General features: G+C 38.2%; 1 protein-coding gene across 2 annotated transcripts in view; it reads right to left on the reverse strand.

Moving 5' to 3' along the window:
- Positions 1–6,495: 6,495 nt before the first annotated feature.
- Positions 6,496–16,968, reverse strand: part of SH3RF1 (SH3 domain containing ring finger 1) — a 197,612-nt gene continuing 187,139 nt past the window's right edge. For both annotated transcript variants that reach the window (XM_074274093.1, XM_074274092.1), the window contains exon 12: positions 6,496–7,837. In XM_074274093.1, the coding sequence (XP_074130194.1) occupies positions 7,669–7,837 (169 nt within the window). In that variant the 3' untranslated portion in view covers positions 6,496–7,668. The remainder of the gene's footprint in view (positions 7,838–16,968) is intronic.

Below are 16,968 nucleotides of genomic sequence, written 5' to 3' on the forward strand. Positions count from 1 at the left end.
GGCTTTTCTAACTTTGTGTATCTTGCGTTTCTTCTGAGCTAAACCGATTCTGTTTTGCTCATAGAGCCCAGCACCTTCTCTGATGAGATGCCATGTTGGACAGTCCTGTGCCAGTGTCTTCCATGTTATACAATCAATTCTGAAGTTCTTAAGAGAGACCTGGAGAGTGTCCTTGTATCACTTTTTCTGAACAGCTTATGATGCTTGTTCTGTGTGAGTTCTTAGTTTTTAGACTTAAGTCCATTCTGTGTGTCAATCACCACACTTAAGTGCTAAAAATATAAATATAGTACACAATATCCTAGATTATATATAATTATATAATATATTATGTAACTATAATATATAATGTATATAATAATATTACATATAACATAAGAATATAAATAGAAAGATCAAAACAGTCCCTTCCCTCAAAGTTCTTACATTCTAATTAGGAGACACAATACCTTTCTTGCCTTCTCAGGGTGGAGAAGAAGGGGGAAATGAGGAGACAATTTAGATCTGAAAATTATTTTTTTAATTTAATTTTTTAAAGAAATATAGTTACAGGGAGAATTGAAAGGCCCAAGAATCTTTAGGATGCATATAGGCAAGTCAAGTGAAATTTTCCGGAGATTTGGAGGAGGTAACTGAAGGTCAGAAGGTAAAACCTGGTGGGTCTCCATACCACTGATGGGATGAATAAGTCCCCAGAAAAAACATCAGGTCCTTAGTATCGAGGTGGGCTATATAGAGGGAGGGACATTAACAGGAGATAGGCTTTGTTGAATTTGTGTCCTTAAGTGGGCTTATTTTTTGCCTCATCCTTTTTTTATTCTTTGCAAGATCACTAGGACAGGAGGGAAAGGAGTAATATGTTTGGAAATGAAGGGGATGTAAGAACAAGAGATTAATGATTTCTTTTTAAAGAAAAAAGAATATTCAAAGGAATAACATACAAACCATACTTTGGGAAACCAAATGAAAACTATACCAGCTATTGTACTTATGATTACAAAGCACTTTCACACCTTATTCCTCACTGGGAAATAGGTAGAGCCTAGAAACAGCTGGAATCATTTCCAACCATGTCATTGATATAATTGGTACCTTTGGGGGGACATGTTGTGACCCATTCATGTCTCTTCTTCTATGTAACTCGACTTGAAACTTCACTCTCAAAACATGCAGAGTCATCTTCACCCTAGCTATTTCCTGTCCTACATTCCCTTCTCTGTTCACTGCCTTTCTACTTCTTAGTCCAAGAACTTGAAGTAAACCAACATTAGGTTTGGCAAAGGAAAGGATTTGTCAATAGACACCCCTTTCTACTCACCAGCTTTGGATTTCACAGGCCATGACTGACCACCACTTTCATATATGTATGTGTGTGTGTATTCCTATATATGTAATATAATATATATAAATATATATATAAAATATAGGGATATACACACATTATGTTACACACACACACACACACACACACACACACACACACACACACACACACACACACACACACATTGTGTTCCTCCAGCAGGGAATGGGTCAATTTTGTCTCAGGTCTTTATATCCCAACATTTAGCACAGGACTAAACATGGTAAACATTTAATAAATGGACTTTCTAACTTTCCTTTTCTTCCTCCTTTCTCATGGAATCCTTGATCCACTGTAAATAATTGGGAAGCCAAGTATTTCCAGAGACAAGGGAGGAGCACTGATGGAATTATCTGTTATCTTTAAGAGGACCTTTATTGCAGTAGGCCCTTGTAGAATTCCTTGCATTGACAAAAATTATCTTGATCCCAGTTATAACCAATCAGAATATACTGGTACCCTACCTCTTTGCTAATTTGTTAGCTTGCTTACTAAGCATCATAATGGCTAATTCCATTTTTGGGGAATTTAGTTTTTAGGGCAATGGCCTAATTTTCTAAATCCCTTATGCTTTAACTCCAAAATCCCTGACACTAACTCCTTTTAGGAACTGTCTGCCTTATGGCTACAAGTTCTCTAAGAATTTTGCCTGCCTTATGGCATCTTTCCCCTTGTTATAGCTAGCTCATTAAAATTTGCCCCTCGTCTCCCTTCTTAATAATGCTGTGCGGGAATTAACTGAGTGAAGATACTCTCATGGGAATATAGCTTTAAACTATAGCCTTAATTGTGACTTGAGACTTTTTAATAACAAATGGAACTATATCTAAAAGTTGCAGGTGTTTGTCCCCTTCTGTTTCCCACTCACCTTTTTAAAGATGATGATGGCTTTGAATTCTCTTATATGAGGATACCTGCTTATATTGCAGTTCTCTAGGGAAATTAAAATAAGAAATTATTATTGATTTGTATTCTTTTATTTCTGGGTTAGATTTTTGTGATTAGAATATAAACCTGGACTCCCCCCAACAGTGGGAGAAAAGGCCAGACAGGAGTTGGGGTTTCTGCATTCAGACTATTTAATCTTGTGTTTTGAAGTTCTTACTCTGTGCTCCTTTTACTGACAAACACCTTGTCAGATGAGAGCTGCCCTTTCTTGCGAGATTGTAATAAATCCCTTTTTACTTTTTCTAACTCTGAGAGTCTGTTTTTGTTTTTGTGGTCGATACTGTCCTACAAAGTGCCTTCCCCTTTTTTATAGTTCTTTCCTCTTTTTAATGGCTAAAATTCCCTTTTGGAAATAAGATCTCTGACAGCAGCATAATAAATCTTTGGCTTTTGACTTGGAGATGGTCGAAGGGTACAAATTATTTTAAGAAACCTTGCAATACCAACTCAAAACCCCAATATATTTTGGGGGCTCAACCCTCAAACATTTTGTGGCCCTTATGGGGAAAGTCCTGGAACCCCAATCTATTTGAGGGATTCAGCACTTCTGCACCCTGTATTCCAATATTTCCTTTCTCTCTGTCACTCCCTCATGGCTACGTCCTATAATTCACCACAGGGAATTCGCTCATTTTCTGGGGCCCACATAACTCTGGAAGCTGCACAGACTTGTGGACTTTGTGTTTTGTTACATGACAGGCTCTTTTTAGCCATGTCTCTCCAATCTTATTTCTTCTTGTCTTTTTCTGCGCAGTTTCTCCTCTTGGACTCATCTTTAAGAAAGGCTTTGTGATGATTTTCCTTAGCAATGTGCCCTGAATGATCAGGGCGAACCCCTATGTTGGACAGAACTTGGACATGACTTTTACGGTACCGATGCAGAGAAAACGAGTAGAGATGAACTGGGCTGTGTATGTCTAAGTCTAAGTCAAATCCCTAAATCACAGAGTTGCAAAAGACATGGAAATGTTCATCTGTAAACCAGGGGTTAGCGAGCCTACAGGTTCCAACTTTTCATTTTCCCTGGGCTGACTGCCAAGGCCTCCTTGTTATTTGTGACTGTCATTGCCCATCCTCCCTCCGCCTCCCCAGTTGGCTTGACCCTTGGTACATACCCTTGCCAGCTCATACATCATTATTAAGACTCTATCTTAACATCCTAATTTTAAAAAGCTGTCCTCCTGCAGACTTCTTTATCCCAATAATGTTGATCCTTGTGAGATATTACTCAAAAACATTTTTTCCAGTTGATTTGAAACGGTCCTTTGTCCACTTATTTTCATCTTTTACAAGAAGTTTTTCTAAATTCGAGTGTCTTCCCTCGGTTTATGATTTCTACTTTATCCTGGATTGTAACTTGTACCTTCCTCATTAGACTGAGCTTCTTGAGAGACTTTTAAGTTTCTTAGTATCCCTAAGGGCTGAGCACGGAGCAGAATTTTTAGGAGGCACTTGAACTTATTGATTGACTTCAAATAACAAAAGATCAGAAACTTGTGCCACAGTTTAAAACCTAAAAAAGGCTCTTCTTAGAAATGGATTCTAACCACCAGTATGCCGTTAAATGTTTAACAACAGGCTCTCTGAAAATGAACATCAGGCTTTTAAGTCTAATTTGCATTATTTAACATTTCCTTCATCACTTTAAGTCTTGATAATCAACAAAACAATTTAAGCCTCGATTTGTAGCATTTGCTGATTTCAAAGGTAGGTCTTCTAAATTTAACAATCTTCCCTGTGGGCTAATATGAACCAACTCCAGCATACTTCCAATTCTAACCCTTAATCAACTAGATGGCATCAGAGGGCAATTTCCCATTCAAAAACCCATTACATTATGATCATAAAACAGCATGGTATAATGAAAGTCAATGGGTCTGGAGTCCTAGCTGGCTCCAGATCTTTCCCCAAATGTTAATGACCTGCCTGACTTTGGGCAAGTGATTTAATTTCCCTAGGCCATTGCCCTCCCTGACCCTCCCCCCACACACTTTTAAAAATTTTTATTAGTGTATTTTATTTTTACATTACAAAAGATTACACCCCCTCCTTCCCAGGGACAGGTCTAGAAGATAAAACCACTAAGCAACACAATAATATTGTGATTCATCTGAAAGTACATGCGATCATTCCACATCTCCACTCCAGTTCTTAACAGAACTCTATTTCTGTCACCCACTTCTGTTAGATAGGGATAGACATTGCCCTATGATTTTTTTGGTGCAGGTTAGTTCCAGATGAGGAAATTCCTTTTAGCAGCACAGGTTGACACCTTTTCTGCAATTTGTAGTTTTACAATCCCTGCATCTCTGATTTAAAAAAAGAAGGAACACAAAGAAATGAAACAAGACAAGCATAAAGACTGAACATCAAATTTTAATCTTGGACACTTGGGTTCATCTCCCCCAAATCGTTCACATGGAAAGGCTGGAAAAAATCGTCATTGTATCATTGTTGCACTGTTGTGTAACAAACTCTTGTTTCAAAACATCACTCTACTGTCTTCAAAAAAGTCGATAGAAAAGCCATACGATACATTATCTAACAGAACTATGAAGAGATGGAATCTTAACTGACTTTACACCATGAATACTATTCACAGAGGTACTTTAATCACATAGCTTAAGATAGGGAGAAAACAGACAGGTAGAAAAAAAGAATTTTAACCTGTAGTAGTCTTTTTGCCTTTTTTTAAAATCTTATTTTATAAAATGTGCTAATTTCCCCAAATAAAAAATATTATGACACATTGGTGTCAACTTATATGTTTATGAAAGCTGACAGCAGCTTTTTCCTAGCTAAAGTTCATTTCACAAAACCTTTATATATTACATGAATATCCAAGTAAACTATTTTTAAAATATTTAAAACACAGGAACAGAATATACAGTGTTTCATTAAAAATGATGAATTTAGGAATGATTTCGTTCTCAACTCTCATTCTAGAATTTTAAGACCATTGCACTTCTTGACGCCTCAAGAAGCCTTTTTTTTTTTTTTTTTGAAAATTACACTTCTTATATCTTCCCAGCTGAAATTCTTATTAAAAAAAAAAAAAAAACCAACCTTAAATTAAAAGGCATTTTCAACTAGAAAACCATGGCGATGATGTCATTCACAACCATGAGATTTCCCTCCCCTCCTTATGTTTTTGAGCCCATCCCATTTGTGCTTTATGGCAGGCGTCAAAATGAGAACCGAGAAGACCCTTGATGTTACAGGGAGAGAGAGAAAGAGATGGCTAGCGAGATCCTTGCCAGGATCATCCGGTGTGGGCACTTGGCTGATGTTGAGCCGTTCAGGCTCCAGCAGAACACAAGGGGTATCCCCGAGCCCAGGCAGCCCATCAGAGAGTGACGGATAAGGTACACTGTCACTGATGATGCTGATTCATGGATCATGAGCACCTCATCTTGCAGGAGACTTCACTCAGAGATGTGGTCAGCAGTGACTTTGGGGTGGAGAGAATACTGTTTAGAGTAAAGCCCCTATCCAGGGCCATTCGGAGTGTAAACTAGCCACAGTGAGAAATGACAATGAAACATACACACCATGCACCATTTATATTACTGTGGGAATTCAGTAATACATGCAAGACAGTGAGGGGAGGGAGGGAATCCCAATGGATTAAAGTTTCCATGGTTAAACTTAGTCAACTTTTCACAGTGTCTAACAGCCTTTTTCATTTTTTTTAAAATTTTATTTTAACACAAGTGAACCATCACCACTCCTGCTCAACCATATTTTTAACGTCTTCTGATCATCAAGATCACTTATGGGGAAAAGGGCAAATTACATTTCATAGCCATTCTCAGACAGCGAGTATGGTTTTAATTTTGCTTAATTTCCAACCCAAGGGACTGAGTTGCTGCTATTCTTATAAAACCAAACAGGCGCATTTTGGTTTTGTGTTCCCAGGGCTTAACATGGGGTCTGGCCCATAGAAAGCACTTCATAAATGTCTTTCAATTCATTTGTTCGTTCATTCATTATCCCATTGGACTGGGAGCCGGGACACCATGGTTCTGCTCCCACTGACTGACTTTGGGACCTTAAAAAAAGTCACTTTTCTCCCTCAGTTTCCTTATCTGTTAAGTGGGAGGGGGGGAATTTTCATGAGATGAATTCTAAGGTCCCTGTCTGCTGGCAACATCCTATGATTCTACAAATGTGCTTCGATAATGGTTTTTTTTTTTTGTTTTTTTTTGTTTTTGTTCGAGTATTGTGCTTAAGCCTCCTTCACATTTAATCCCTGATTATGACTATTATTCTGTGAACATACCCTACCCACAGAATTAGACTGAACATTTGCATGGCAAAATTTCCAGAGCAAATGAGATTGATTGAGCAGGAATCTGTTTCTCTCTTGGGTTCCCTCTCTCTTGTGTGACCTCAGTCAATCAGAGATCTGTTGAAAACCTTAGCTTACAAAGGCCGGGGTCTCCCATGCATCCAGGGCCATCTCCAGTCATTCTGACCTATCTCTGGCCACTGGGCCCAGATGGTTCTGGAGGGGAAAGTGAGGCAGAGGACCAGGACCAGCCCTCCCTCACTCCAATCCAATTCACTTGCATGTCATGGTGAATCACTTCCCACTTTGAGAACGAAGGACAAAAAACAACTTCTCTACATCCTTGTGGGTGTGGATCCTCCAGGAATATTACATTGTTTGGGATGTGATTGTCATTTGACAAAAGGGAGAGGCAAAGGAGAGAACCACTACTTCTGTCTTAGGGCACACAATACAGTATTCTACCTGTTGAGACTTAATCAATTCAATAACACACCATCATCACAACCTGACAACACTGACCCCTTTTCAAAAAGACAAATTACAATCTGCCACACACAGTTTAAAAGGAGGGAGCAACCCAAGAAGGGAAATGCACTCTCTGTCCAAAAGAACCATTTGCTCATCAGGAGAGAATCCAGCTTCTCCTTAGCTATCATTTCATAAATTAATAATCTGTTAAAATCATAAGCCCAAGAATTTATCTATAACAAGAAGAATTCAAGTTTAAAAAAAAATCAAATAAATTAGTTACAGCCCTGTAAACAATTGTCCATTTTCGTTACAGATTGAAAAAAAAAAGGTTTGTTTTGTGGAAGAAATCAGACAGAACAAGGCACATATCACACATCAGAATCCAAAGGGAGAAGGCCCCGGATGAAGCTGCCATCATCTCTGGCTGATGCTGCAATTGTGCTTGCTGTGGGATGCTGCAGATCCGTCAGTCTGCTTTCTATCTTGGATCATCTGAAAACGAGTGACTGGGCTCGTTTCCTCCACTAGGATTATTTGTGCTCTTTCATTGGGGTCGTGGGATTTGAGGCTCTCCAAGTACGGTTACGTCTTCTCAGATGTTTTCCACAAAGCTGCCGGGGAACAGGCCCGTCTTGCCATTGCGCTGCAGCGTTCCCTTGAACCAGCCGTCCTCCCGCTTCTTGTGGACAAAGACAATGTCTCCTTCCTTGAGCTCCAGCTCTGCTTCGCTCTGAGGGGGGTAAGAGACCACCACTCGGTGCCTGCAAGAGAGAGGGAGACGTTTTTGGTCACGCTTCCTTCAGAGCGGGGAAGCTGGAGATCTGGGCCCTCCATGGGGTCCATGAGCTCCAAAAACAAGAATGAGAAGGGAGAATGAAGCTGTCCTGCCTCCCTGAACAAGCCGGCCTGCGGTGTTCACCACCACGTGAGCCCCCGACGGGCAGCCCACAATGAACTTAGTCAGTCTTGCCAGGTTTAAAGAAACAAGCAGTTAATTAAAGGAGGCTATCCCCATCCACGGTGATGGACAGAGCGGGTACCCATGTCAGACAAACTGGATGTGCTCAAAGCCCTTCAAGGAAGCCAGGGTTACATCGTGCTTCCTCAAAAATAATTCCCCTGTTAATACTTCCTGGATGTGTGATCCTGGGCAAGTCACTTAACCCCAATTGCCGGAGGGGGGGGGGGGGACACATATGCTTGGATATTTTTCAACACTGACGCCTGTAAAACCTTGTATTACAAATTTTTCCCTCCATCACCCCACCCTTTCCCCTAAATGGCAAGCAATACAGTATGTGTTATATATGTTAAAATATATGTTAAACCCAATATCTATAAATATATTTATACAATTATCTTGCTGCATAAGAAAAATCAGATCAAAAGAAAATAAGAAAACAAAATGCAAGCGAACAAGAACAAAAAGAGTGAGAATGCTATGTTGTGATTCACACTGAGTTCTCATGGTCCTCTCTCTAGGTGCAGATGGCTCTCTTCATCACAAGATCATTAGTACTAGCCAATCACCTCTGGGCCATTGTTGAAGAGAACCATGTCTATCAGAGCTGACCATCATATAATTTTGTTGCCTTGTACAGTGATCTCCTGGTTCTGCTCACTTCACTCAGTATCAGTTGATGTAAGTCTCTCCAGGCCTCTCTGTATTCCTCCTGCTGGTCATTTCTTACAGAGCAATAATATTCCATAACCTTCATATACTATTAAGTCATTCAGCCATTCTCCAACTGATGGGCATCCATTCATTACCACAGAACAGAAAATCTGCATCAACTATACTTGTCCCATATTATTGTTAAGGATAGATAATCTTTTGTAAAAGGAAGATGGCAGGGAGGGAATGGAGTTTTTTCTTTCTTTTATTTTCTCCAAGATAGAAAATGACTTTATATCCTCATGTTTACTACTCACTCGTATTATAGAATGTTATAGACCAAGTAAAGAGAAGTAGAGTTAATTCCAACTTTCCAGTCTTGTCTTAGTACATGATGCCCTTGTAAAATAGAAGCCGACTGAAAGTAGGAATTTTGCTTGGAACAAAAAACTCTGACCTATTCCACATATGCCAGTAAAATACCTTTTGATTTCCTTCACTATTTTCAGTTTTAAATAATATCATAAAAAGTTTTTTTACAGAGATGAAAAAGCCCACAGTGATTATCTAGTTTAACTCCTAACCTAAAAAGAATGGTAAAAATCTTACATTTGGATACATATTTTTATTAGATTCACTTAAGTAGAATTTTTCTCTATAAATTCTTTAAAAATTAAGAAAAAAATCTTAAAAGCATTCTTTGTACTTGTTTCCCCAGTAGTACAATGCCTAACTCATAGCAGGCACTTAATTAACTTGGTTGACTAAGAAATTTGTTGTTGTTTTTTTCCAGAGGATGTGAGCTCTATAAATCTGTATCATATAAAATCATAGTTCTGATGGAGAAATGACTACATCAGGAGCATCGAATCAAATTTGGATTGGAATTCTGATGATAAGACCCATGTAATACTAGCTAAGTCATCTTATTTCCCTTTCTGGGTCTCAATATCTTTATTTGTAAAGTGAGGGAGCTGAACTCTACTGTTCCTTCCAGGTCATAATCCTATGATCTGTATTCATTATGAGAATACTACTCAAAGGCTCAACAAAATGGCACATTTACATGATACCTACATTTCAGCTAAACCCTCTAAATTGACAAGAGCTACCCATTAGCTAAATAACAGATGTTAAATTTTGGATTATTTTGCTTTTGAAGCACACATTTGTCCAATATTATCAATATTCACCAAACCCAGTGACACTCTGCTTACTGAATTAATTATTTATGTGGCTCTGGACAAACATGGGGAGGACAAAAAGCAACAGAGAACAAGCTGGTCATAAAAAGGGAGACAGTCTCTAATAGCTGCCTCCTTTTATTTTCACTAAAGCTGTAAATTCTACCAAGTAACTTGGGAACTGGATGAAGGCAGAAGTTTGTGTGTGTGTGTGTGTGTGTGTGTGTGTGTGTGTGTGTGTGTATAAAAGGATAAGAAGGCTTCTTCTGAAATTCTGCTTAAAAGAAAAAAACTCTGACCTATTCCATTGTATGTCAGTATAAAATATCTTTTGATTTCCTTTAACTATTTTAAGTTTTAAGAACTTGTTTCTAATTACAAGTAAATAATACAAATTTTTTTAAAGAGCTGGAAAAGCCCACAGAAATTATTTTAGTTTGATTCCTAACCTAAGAAAAGGATGGTAGAAATCTTATACTTTACTGTACTCACTTTTTAAGCAGAACTTTTCTCTATAAATTCTTAAAAATTAAGGAAAAAAAATCTGAAAAGCACCTAACTGAATACTACCACAATTTATAAGCATTTTCTTTTCTAGATCCTCAGTATTTATAAACACTGGCAGCAGGAGGGAGTGTTAAGAGAACCAAGTCTTTAATCAGAGGACCTTGATTCAAGACCAGGTAAACTTCTTGTGACTAGCTACTCCATGCAAAGCAAGACTTCTCTTCGGTTTCTTTTTCTTGCTTTATAAAATCATGGGGGTTAGACTGAATGATCTTAAGGTCTCTAGACACTAATGTTTTCAGACTTAAATACCAGGACTAATGATCTGAATTTGCCTGTTCAAATGGAGGGAGATGGAAGGAACCTGGGGACTATTTAGCAGAACTACAGAATGATTAAAGGACTGAAAAATGGTATTTTGAAGAAAGGCTTGAATTGGAATCATTTGCCCTAGGAAAGAGAAGTATATTATATCCCATTTTACAGATAACAAATTTAAAGCACAGAAATATTAAATGATTTGCTAAGATCACATAATTAATAGCTGCCACAGCAGACTCAAACTCTGATTGATACACTAACTAATCTAGTGCTGTCTCTACCATTCACTAGACTCCACTTGTCTGATAAAATAAAAAAATTACGTAAAGGACAACTGTTTGCTACAACAATAGGACAGGGGAAGAAGAAATAAGCTCTTCTGTCCCAACATAAGGAATACCTCAGACCCATACTGGCTGTGGAATCATGGTTAATAAGTCACTCCATCTCAATACCTCAGATAACTCTCTAAATTATAGATGAATTGCTGATGTGAACTTATGGAAGACATTTCCATGCCAGGAATTCCTGCTACACTGATGAAATCACAGGTCTGGACCAAAAAGAATAGTTACGTACTAGACCAGAACACTTAGGCTGTAGAATCTTTTCTGGAGGTCTTCAACAGCAGGACAGTTTCATATTTGAGATACTGGTTCTTTTGGAAAGCAGAGAAATTATTATCTCAAAGCCTTCTCCAACTCCAGGATTCTCACATCTAAAAACTCTTGGAAGGAAGGTGGCCTAATTGTCATTTGAGTTGAATAAACAATAAGGCAAAGTCTTGCCCCACTAAAAAGAAAAAGAGGTGTGACTCAGATCATATTAAGCTTTCATTGTTTATTCAAATAATTTATCCTCAATCTCTTCCTCCTAAGCTGCTTGCTCTATAGCTTGAACAGAAAAAATAAATTGTCCTCTTAAAAAAAAAAGTAGTTTATTAGATTGATATTTTCATTTAGTAATATGTACCAAAGCCATTTTGTCAAATTTTGTTTTAGGAGTAGAATTGCAGCTGGACTAAGGACATAGCCTTCCTGCCAAGTCCCCATTGGGAGCAAATTTTCATTTTTAAGTTATAAGTCTCTTGGGGTGGGAATGGGAAACTGTGAGCCTAATGGAAACTTTGACACAGCCTTCATCATTTATCATGACCACCAGGTGTAGCCACAACACTCTTGTCTTAGAAATTGTCCTGTGAGCATGGCTAATAGACAGCTCGGATCTTGGACTCTGGTCTTGGGAAGGCTGAGAATTCTAACACAGAGTGATTCAGGAACAAATAAATGGACACAACTGGAAGGTACTGACTGGGGAAATAAAGGGGTCTGTTTTTGTTTTTTTTGGCAGGCCGATTGTTTGCAGACCGACAACCAGCTGTGTGGGCACAGCTGCATAGGCCCTTCCTGTCCCCGTCTTAATTCATTCTAATAATCCCTGCAAGTTTCAAGAAATCCGACCTCTTTTTAAGATGTCATTTTATGCAGTTTCATAGAGTAGAAAATCAGAAACTGACACATGATTTGGTGATCAATAGAGGCTAAAAGAGAAGACTTCCCCTCTCACACACACACACACACACACAAAAGTGGCTATCAGTTTTCCAGACTCGCCCACCTACACGGCCAATTGCAGCATTAATATCTTCTTCAAAGGGTTTGCCCAAATGTTCTCAAGCCACCAACAGAGCACACTCCCATCATGGCTTTGAAATGAAGAAATAAATGTCTTCTGAAAATCCTATACTGGTATTTCCATGGCTTGGGCTAAACCTTTCTAGTTTTGAGCTTAAATGTTTATAGAGATTTTTCCCTCTGGCATATAATCTCTTATTCCTTCCTCTAAGGACATCCCCTCCCCCTCACATCACTACTTAGACCATTTTGGTATCCACAGGCTCGTTAATATTCATCTTCTCTGCAGGTCTACATACTTTTCTTTTTCTTCTTCATTCAGGGCACACTAAAGAAGCCCCCCACCCAGCTCCTGGGAAGTCCCAGAGCCTGTCATGTCTTATCGCTGTTTCAGCCGGTTACCAAGGCAATCTGATATCCAATTAAGTATTTCCCTGGCAATACCGTACTAACTCACTTTATAGCCGGCTTGAAGTCCAAGTAAATCATGTCCATTGCTGCACCCAGTCATTTCATTGTCACTGCCTCTAAGAAATTATTCGCACTGGTTAAGCATGACTGCCTCTCTGTAAATCTATCTCTAACCAATTTGTACATTCCCAAGAGTTCTAGCTTAATCCCTCATCAAAGACACAGGTTCTTTCCAAATTTAAAAGGTGGGCTCAGAAGGATGTGAGTCTGATATTTGTTAAGTCTCTCTGAAAGCTATATAGGTATGGTGATCCTTTAGACTGCTTATTATTTTTAATAGTATTTTATTTTTCCAAATTCATGCAAAGATGGTTTTCTACATTCACCTTTGCAAAACCTTGTGTTCCAGATTTTTCTTCCTTTCTTCCTCCTATCCTCCCCAAGACAGCAGTCAATCAGATATAGGTTAAACATATACAATTCTTCTAAACATATTTCCATATTCATCATGGAGAGTTTATTATTTTTCAGAGAGGAAATCTGCAAAAGCTCACTTTTCTTCCTCTTGCCCTTCTTCCTCACTCTTTTGTTTCAGCTGCTCCTCAGTTCAACTCTAAATTATTTCTTCTCAATCACTCTCTTAAAAGTCCAAACGTCCAAAGTACTTCTATGCCTTTGTCAAAATGTTCCATTTTTCTGCCTTTGGGATACAGAGCAGTTTCAGGCCTCTTTCCCTCAGATCCCTTGGCAAACACAAAGGAATCCTTTTGTGACTGACTCAGAATTCTCAGCTGACACAAATATATCCTCCAACACTTCAGGATTCATCATTCCTTATTACGAGATCACTTCACTCTTTACATCTTGGGCCTGCCTCTATTCATTGACTGAGCCACTTCCGTTAGTCATTTCTATTCTGCCTTAGTCTCATGGGATGAGTTCATGCATCTAAGGGGAAACATTAGATCTTTTCTCGTCATCCTTTTGTCTAGCTCCCTATTCATCCTGTGTGGCGGCGAGGTGGGGAAAGCCTAGAATAGAAGAGAGAGTTGGGCTGGAATTCCACTTAATAGCTGTGTGATTTTTTGGTAAGTCACTCTCCTCTCTGAGGCCGTTTCACCATTGGGTAAATAAAATAATCCTAATTTTAATCTCATCGGGTTTGCTATGAGAAAAGTTCTTTGTAAACCTCAAAGTACTAGGTGTGAGAGAAAATAATGTATATATGTTAACATATAGAACATTATGCAAGTACTTATTGAAGCAATATTATTTAAAGACTCTCCACTGAATGGATGCATTTTTTTTTAAGAGAAGAATTTGGGCAGGAATACACAATATATCTATAAATGTGAGGGGAGGGAGGGAAAGAGAGAGAGAAAAGGGGGAGAGAGAAAGAAAGAGAGAAAGAAGAGGGAGGGAAGGAGAGAGAAACAGAGAGATAGAGACAGACAGAAAGTCCTAGATTTGAATCTTACTTCACACGCTACAATAAGCACAACCTTGAGCCTTAGTTTTCCTCATCCATAAAATGGAATAATGACCACACTTACTGTACACACTTGTTTTAAAATAATGTATGCAAGGCTCTTTGAGGCCCCTAAAATTCCATATACACTATGATTATATGTATTGTCTTTTATTGTAGGAATTATACAATAAATTCTGTTCCTGTAATTCTACCTATTAGAACTACTCATTTAGCACTCCATACTTTGTTCAAGTAAATCTGGAGCCATCTTCAGGCACCCTGATGTATCTCTGGCTAGTGGATCCAGAGGCCAGTGGGGGAGCAAGCACAGCCTTCCCTCACCTTCCCGAAGTCAAGATCCTCTTGGAGAATGAAGGATAAACAATAATAATTGATATGCATATTAATGACTGCAATTCTATCAGTCAGAACTATTCCTTAACTTTCCATACTTTGCTAACAATATAATTAATATCATATTGACAATTCCGAGGTACTGGAATATCACAGAATGGGGTTTAGACCCATAGGCCCGTATATCTAGAGTTGGAAGGGACTGTGGAAATTATCTTGTACAACCTCCTTTGATTTGCAAGACCTGGCTTTGAACCCACATTCTGAATCCACTGAACCATATGTGCTACTTTAATAAATGCCTCCTGAATCATCATGCCAATCTTGAATTTAGTCTTCACTTGCTTTTAGTGTTAAGCACATTTTATAATATATTTAATTTAATCTATCTGTTTATATGTTTATTTAGAATATAATATTGATATTAATTCATAAAATTATGGTTATATAAAATTAATGTAATATATGATATAATTTGTATATTTCTTTATTTATAATTATATTGTATTTCTCTGAAACAATTAAAGGCAGTCAGTGGCACTGGGCCTGAAGTCAGGAAGATCTGAGTTCCCAATTCAGCCTCAAACACTTCTTCGTGTGTGACTCTGAGCAAGTCACTTAATCTCTAATGGTGTAATAAAATGGATCCACTGGAGAATGAAATGGCAAACTAATATCTTTTTCAATAGATATGACTGAAATGACTTGAATGACATCAAAATTTCTCTCAAAAAATTTAAGTCTCATATTGTTATTCAGAAAGTTATTTTATATAACAATAGGGGACTTAAATTTTTCAGACCTGGCCCATCCCCAACCAGTTTATGATGTTCCTTTGTCTCTACATTTTCCTTACTAACCCAGGAGTCCTGTTATTGTCCAGTAAGGTAGAACTGAGCACTCAGCTAAAGCTCATTATCATCATTGCATGATCAAGTTTGAAAAGTTACTTATTGAAGCAATATTATTTAAAGACTCTCCACTGAATGGATGCATTTTTTTTTAAAGAGAAGAATTTGGGCAGGAATTTTCTTTAATGTCACCTTTGCTACTTGGAGAAAGGGGAAAAGTCCTATAAAAATTTTGCCCGTGGATTAAATTGTGCCTATGACCATCTGCCTGATAATTAAATGATCTATGTGTCTCATCTGATGGGACTCCCAATCTCCCCCCAAACCCACTGCCTGTCTGATTAACAGATTTCTACATCTCAGCACATTGAAACAGCAGGGACTTGATGAGAGAGGAAACAGGATGAAATGTAGGCAGTACAGAGATCTAGGACATCTGGCCACAAAAAAAGGAAACCGAGAAGGGGAAGGGGAAAGGAATTTGTGCTTGAGCCGCTCCAAGAACAAGATTTCTGTATGGTGACATACCGCCTAAAACATCCCCAAAATCAGCCAATGCCCTCCCTCCGGTTGTGAACGATGCATTACGGACCAAGCTAATGGAACCAAGACCAAGTGCCCCCAGCCACATGGGAACATCAACAAGAAGCAGCCCCATCAGGGATGGGAGTGTTTGTCCTCCAAAGGCAGGAGAGATGAGAGGAGCAGCAAAGGAAAAAGTCAAGGTAGAGGGGCCCGAGTTTTATTAAACACGTAACAGATGAGGGGAATAGACTGGGGAAGAACCATTTGGAAGATGATGCTTTTTTCTGACCATCATTATCATGAGGGTTCCACCGAACCCCCCCAAACACATCACTCATTCTGAACACCGGGGAGATATTTAGTAAATCATTGCCCCTACTTAACAAGTCATTTATGCTCTGGAGCAGGAAGCACATAAACAGCTACAGTCAGTTGTTTAGCTTCAGCCCAAATACACCTACATGATCCGCCAAGGGGATGGGAAAGTCATTATTAAGTTGGGAACCTTTAAACAAAAACCATACTTTGTATAGCACAGCTACAAACACAGAGTAAAATTATGTTTATTTTGGTTACATTTTGTCTAGAGAAGGCAACTAGATAGGGCAGTAGATGGAGTACTGGGTCTACAGTCAGAGATATGACTAGTAAGTATTAAGTGTCTGAGGCTGGATTTCAACTGAATCCTTACTACAACTCAGATCCTTACTACTACTAAGTCTTTGAGCAAGGGTTATATTATTTAATTGTGTGCCTCAGTTTCTTATCTGAACATGCTAGCTATAACCTATAATTAATTATATATATATATATTTATATATTACATTTATTTATATATTTATATGTTTTTACATATAATTTGTTATATTTATATATGTATACCATGACATTTAAAAAGTTTGAAAGACAGTTTCTGGGTAATTACTCATTTTACTAATAACAGTATTAGTTATTATTAACATGTTATTAATTAATTATAATTAATATTAATTAACATTAATGTTAGCATGTTATTAATA

This window comes from Sminthopsis crassicaudata, chromosome 6 (genome assembly GCF_048593235.1).
Source record: "Sminthopsis crassicaudata isolate SCR6 chromosome 6, ASM4859323v1, whole genome shotgun sequence".
NCBI classification, from domain to species: domain Eukaryota; kingdom Metazoa; phylum Chordata; class Mammalia; order Dasyuromorphia; family Dasyuridae; genus Sminthopsis; species Sminthopsis crassicaudata.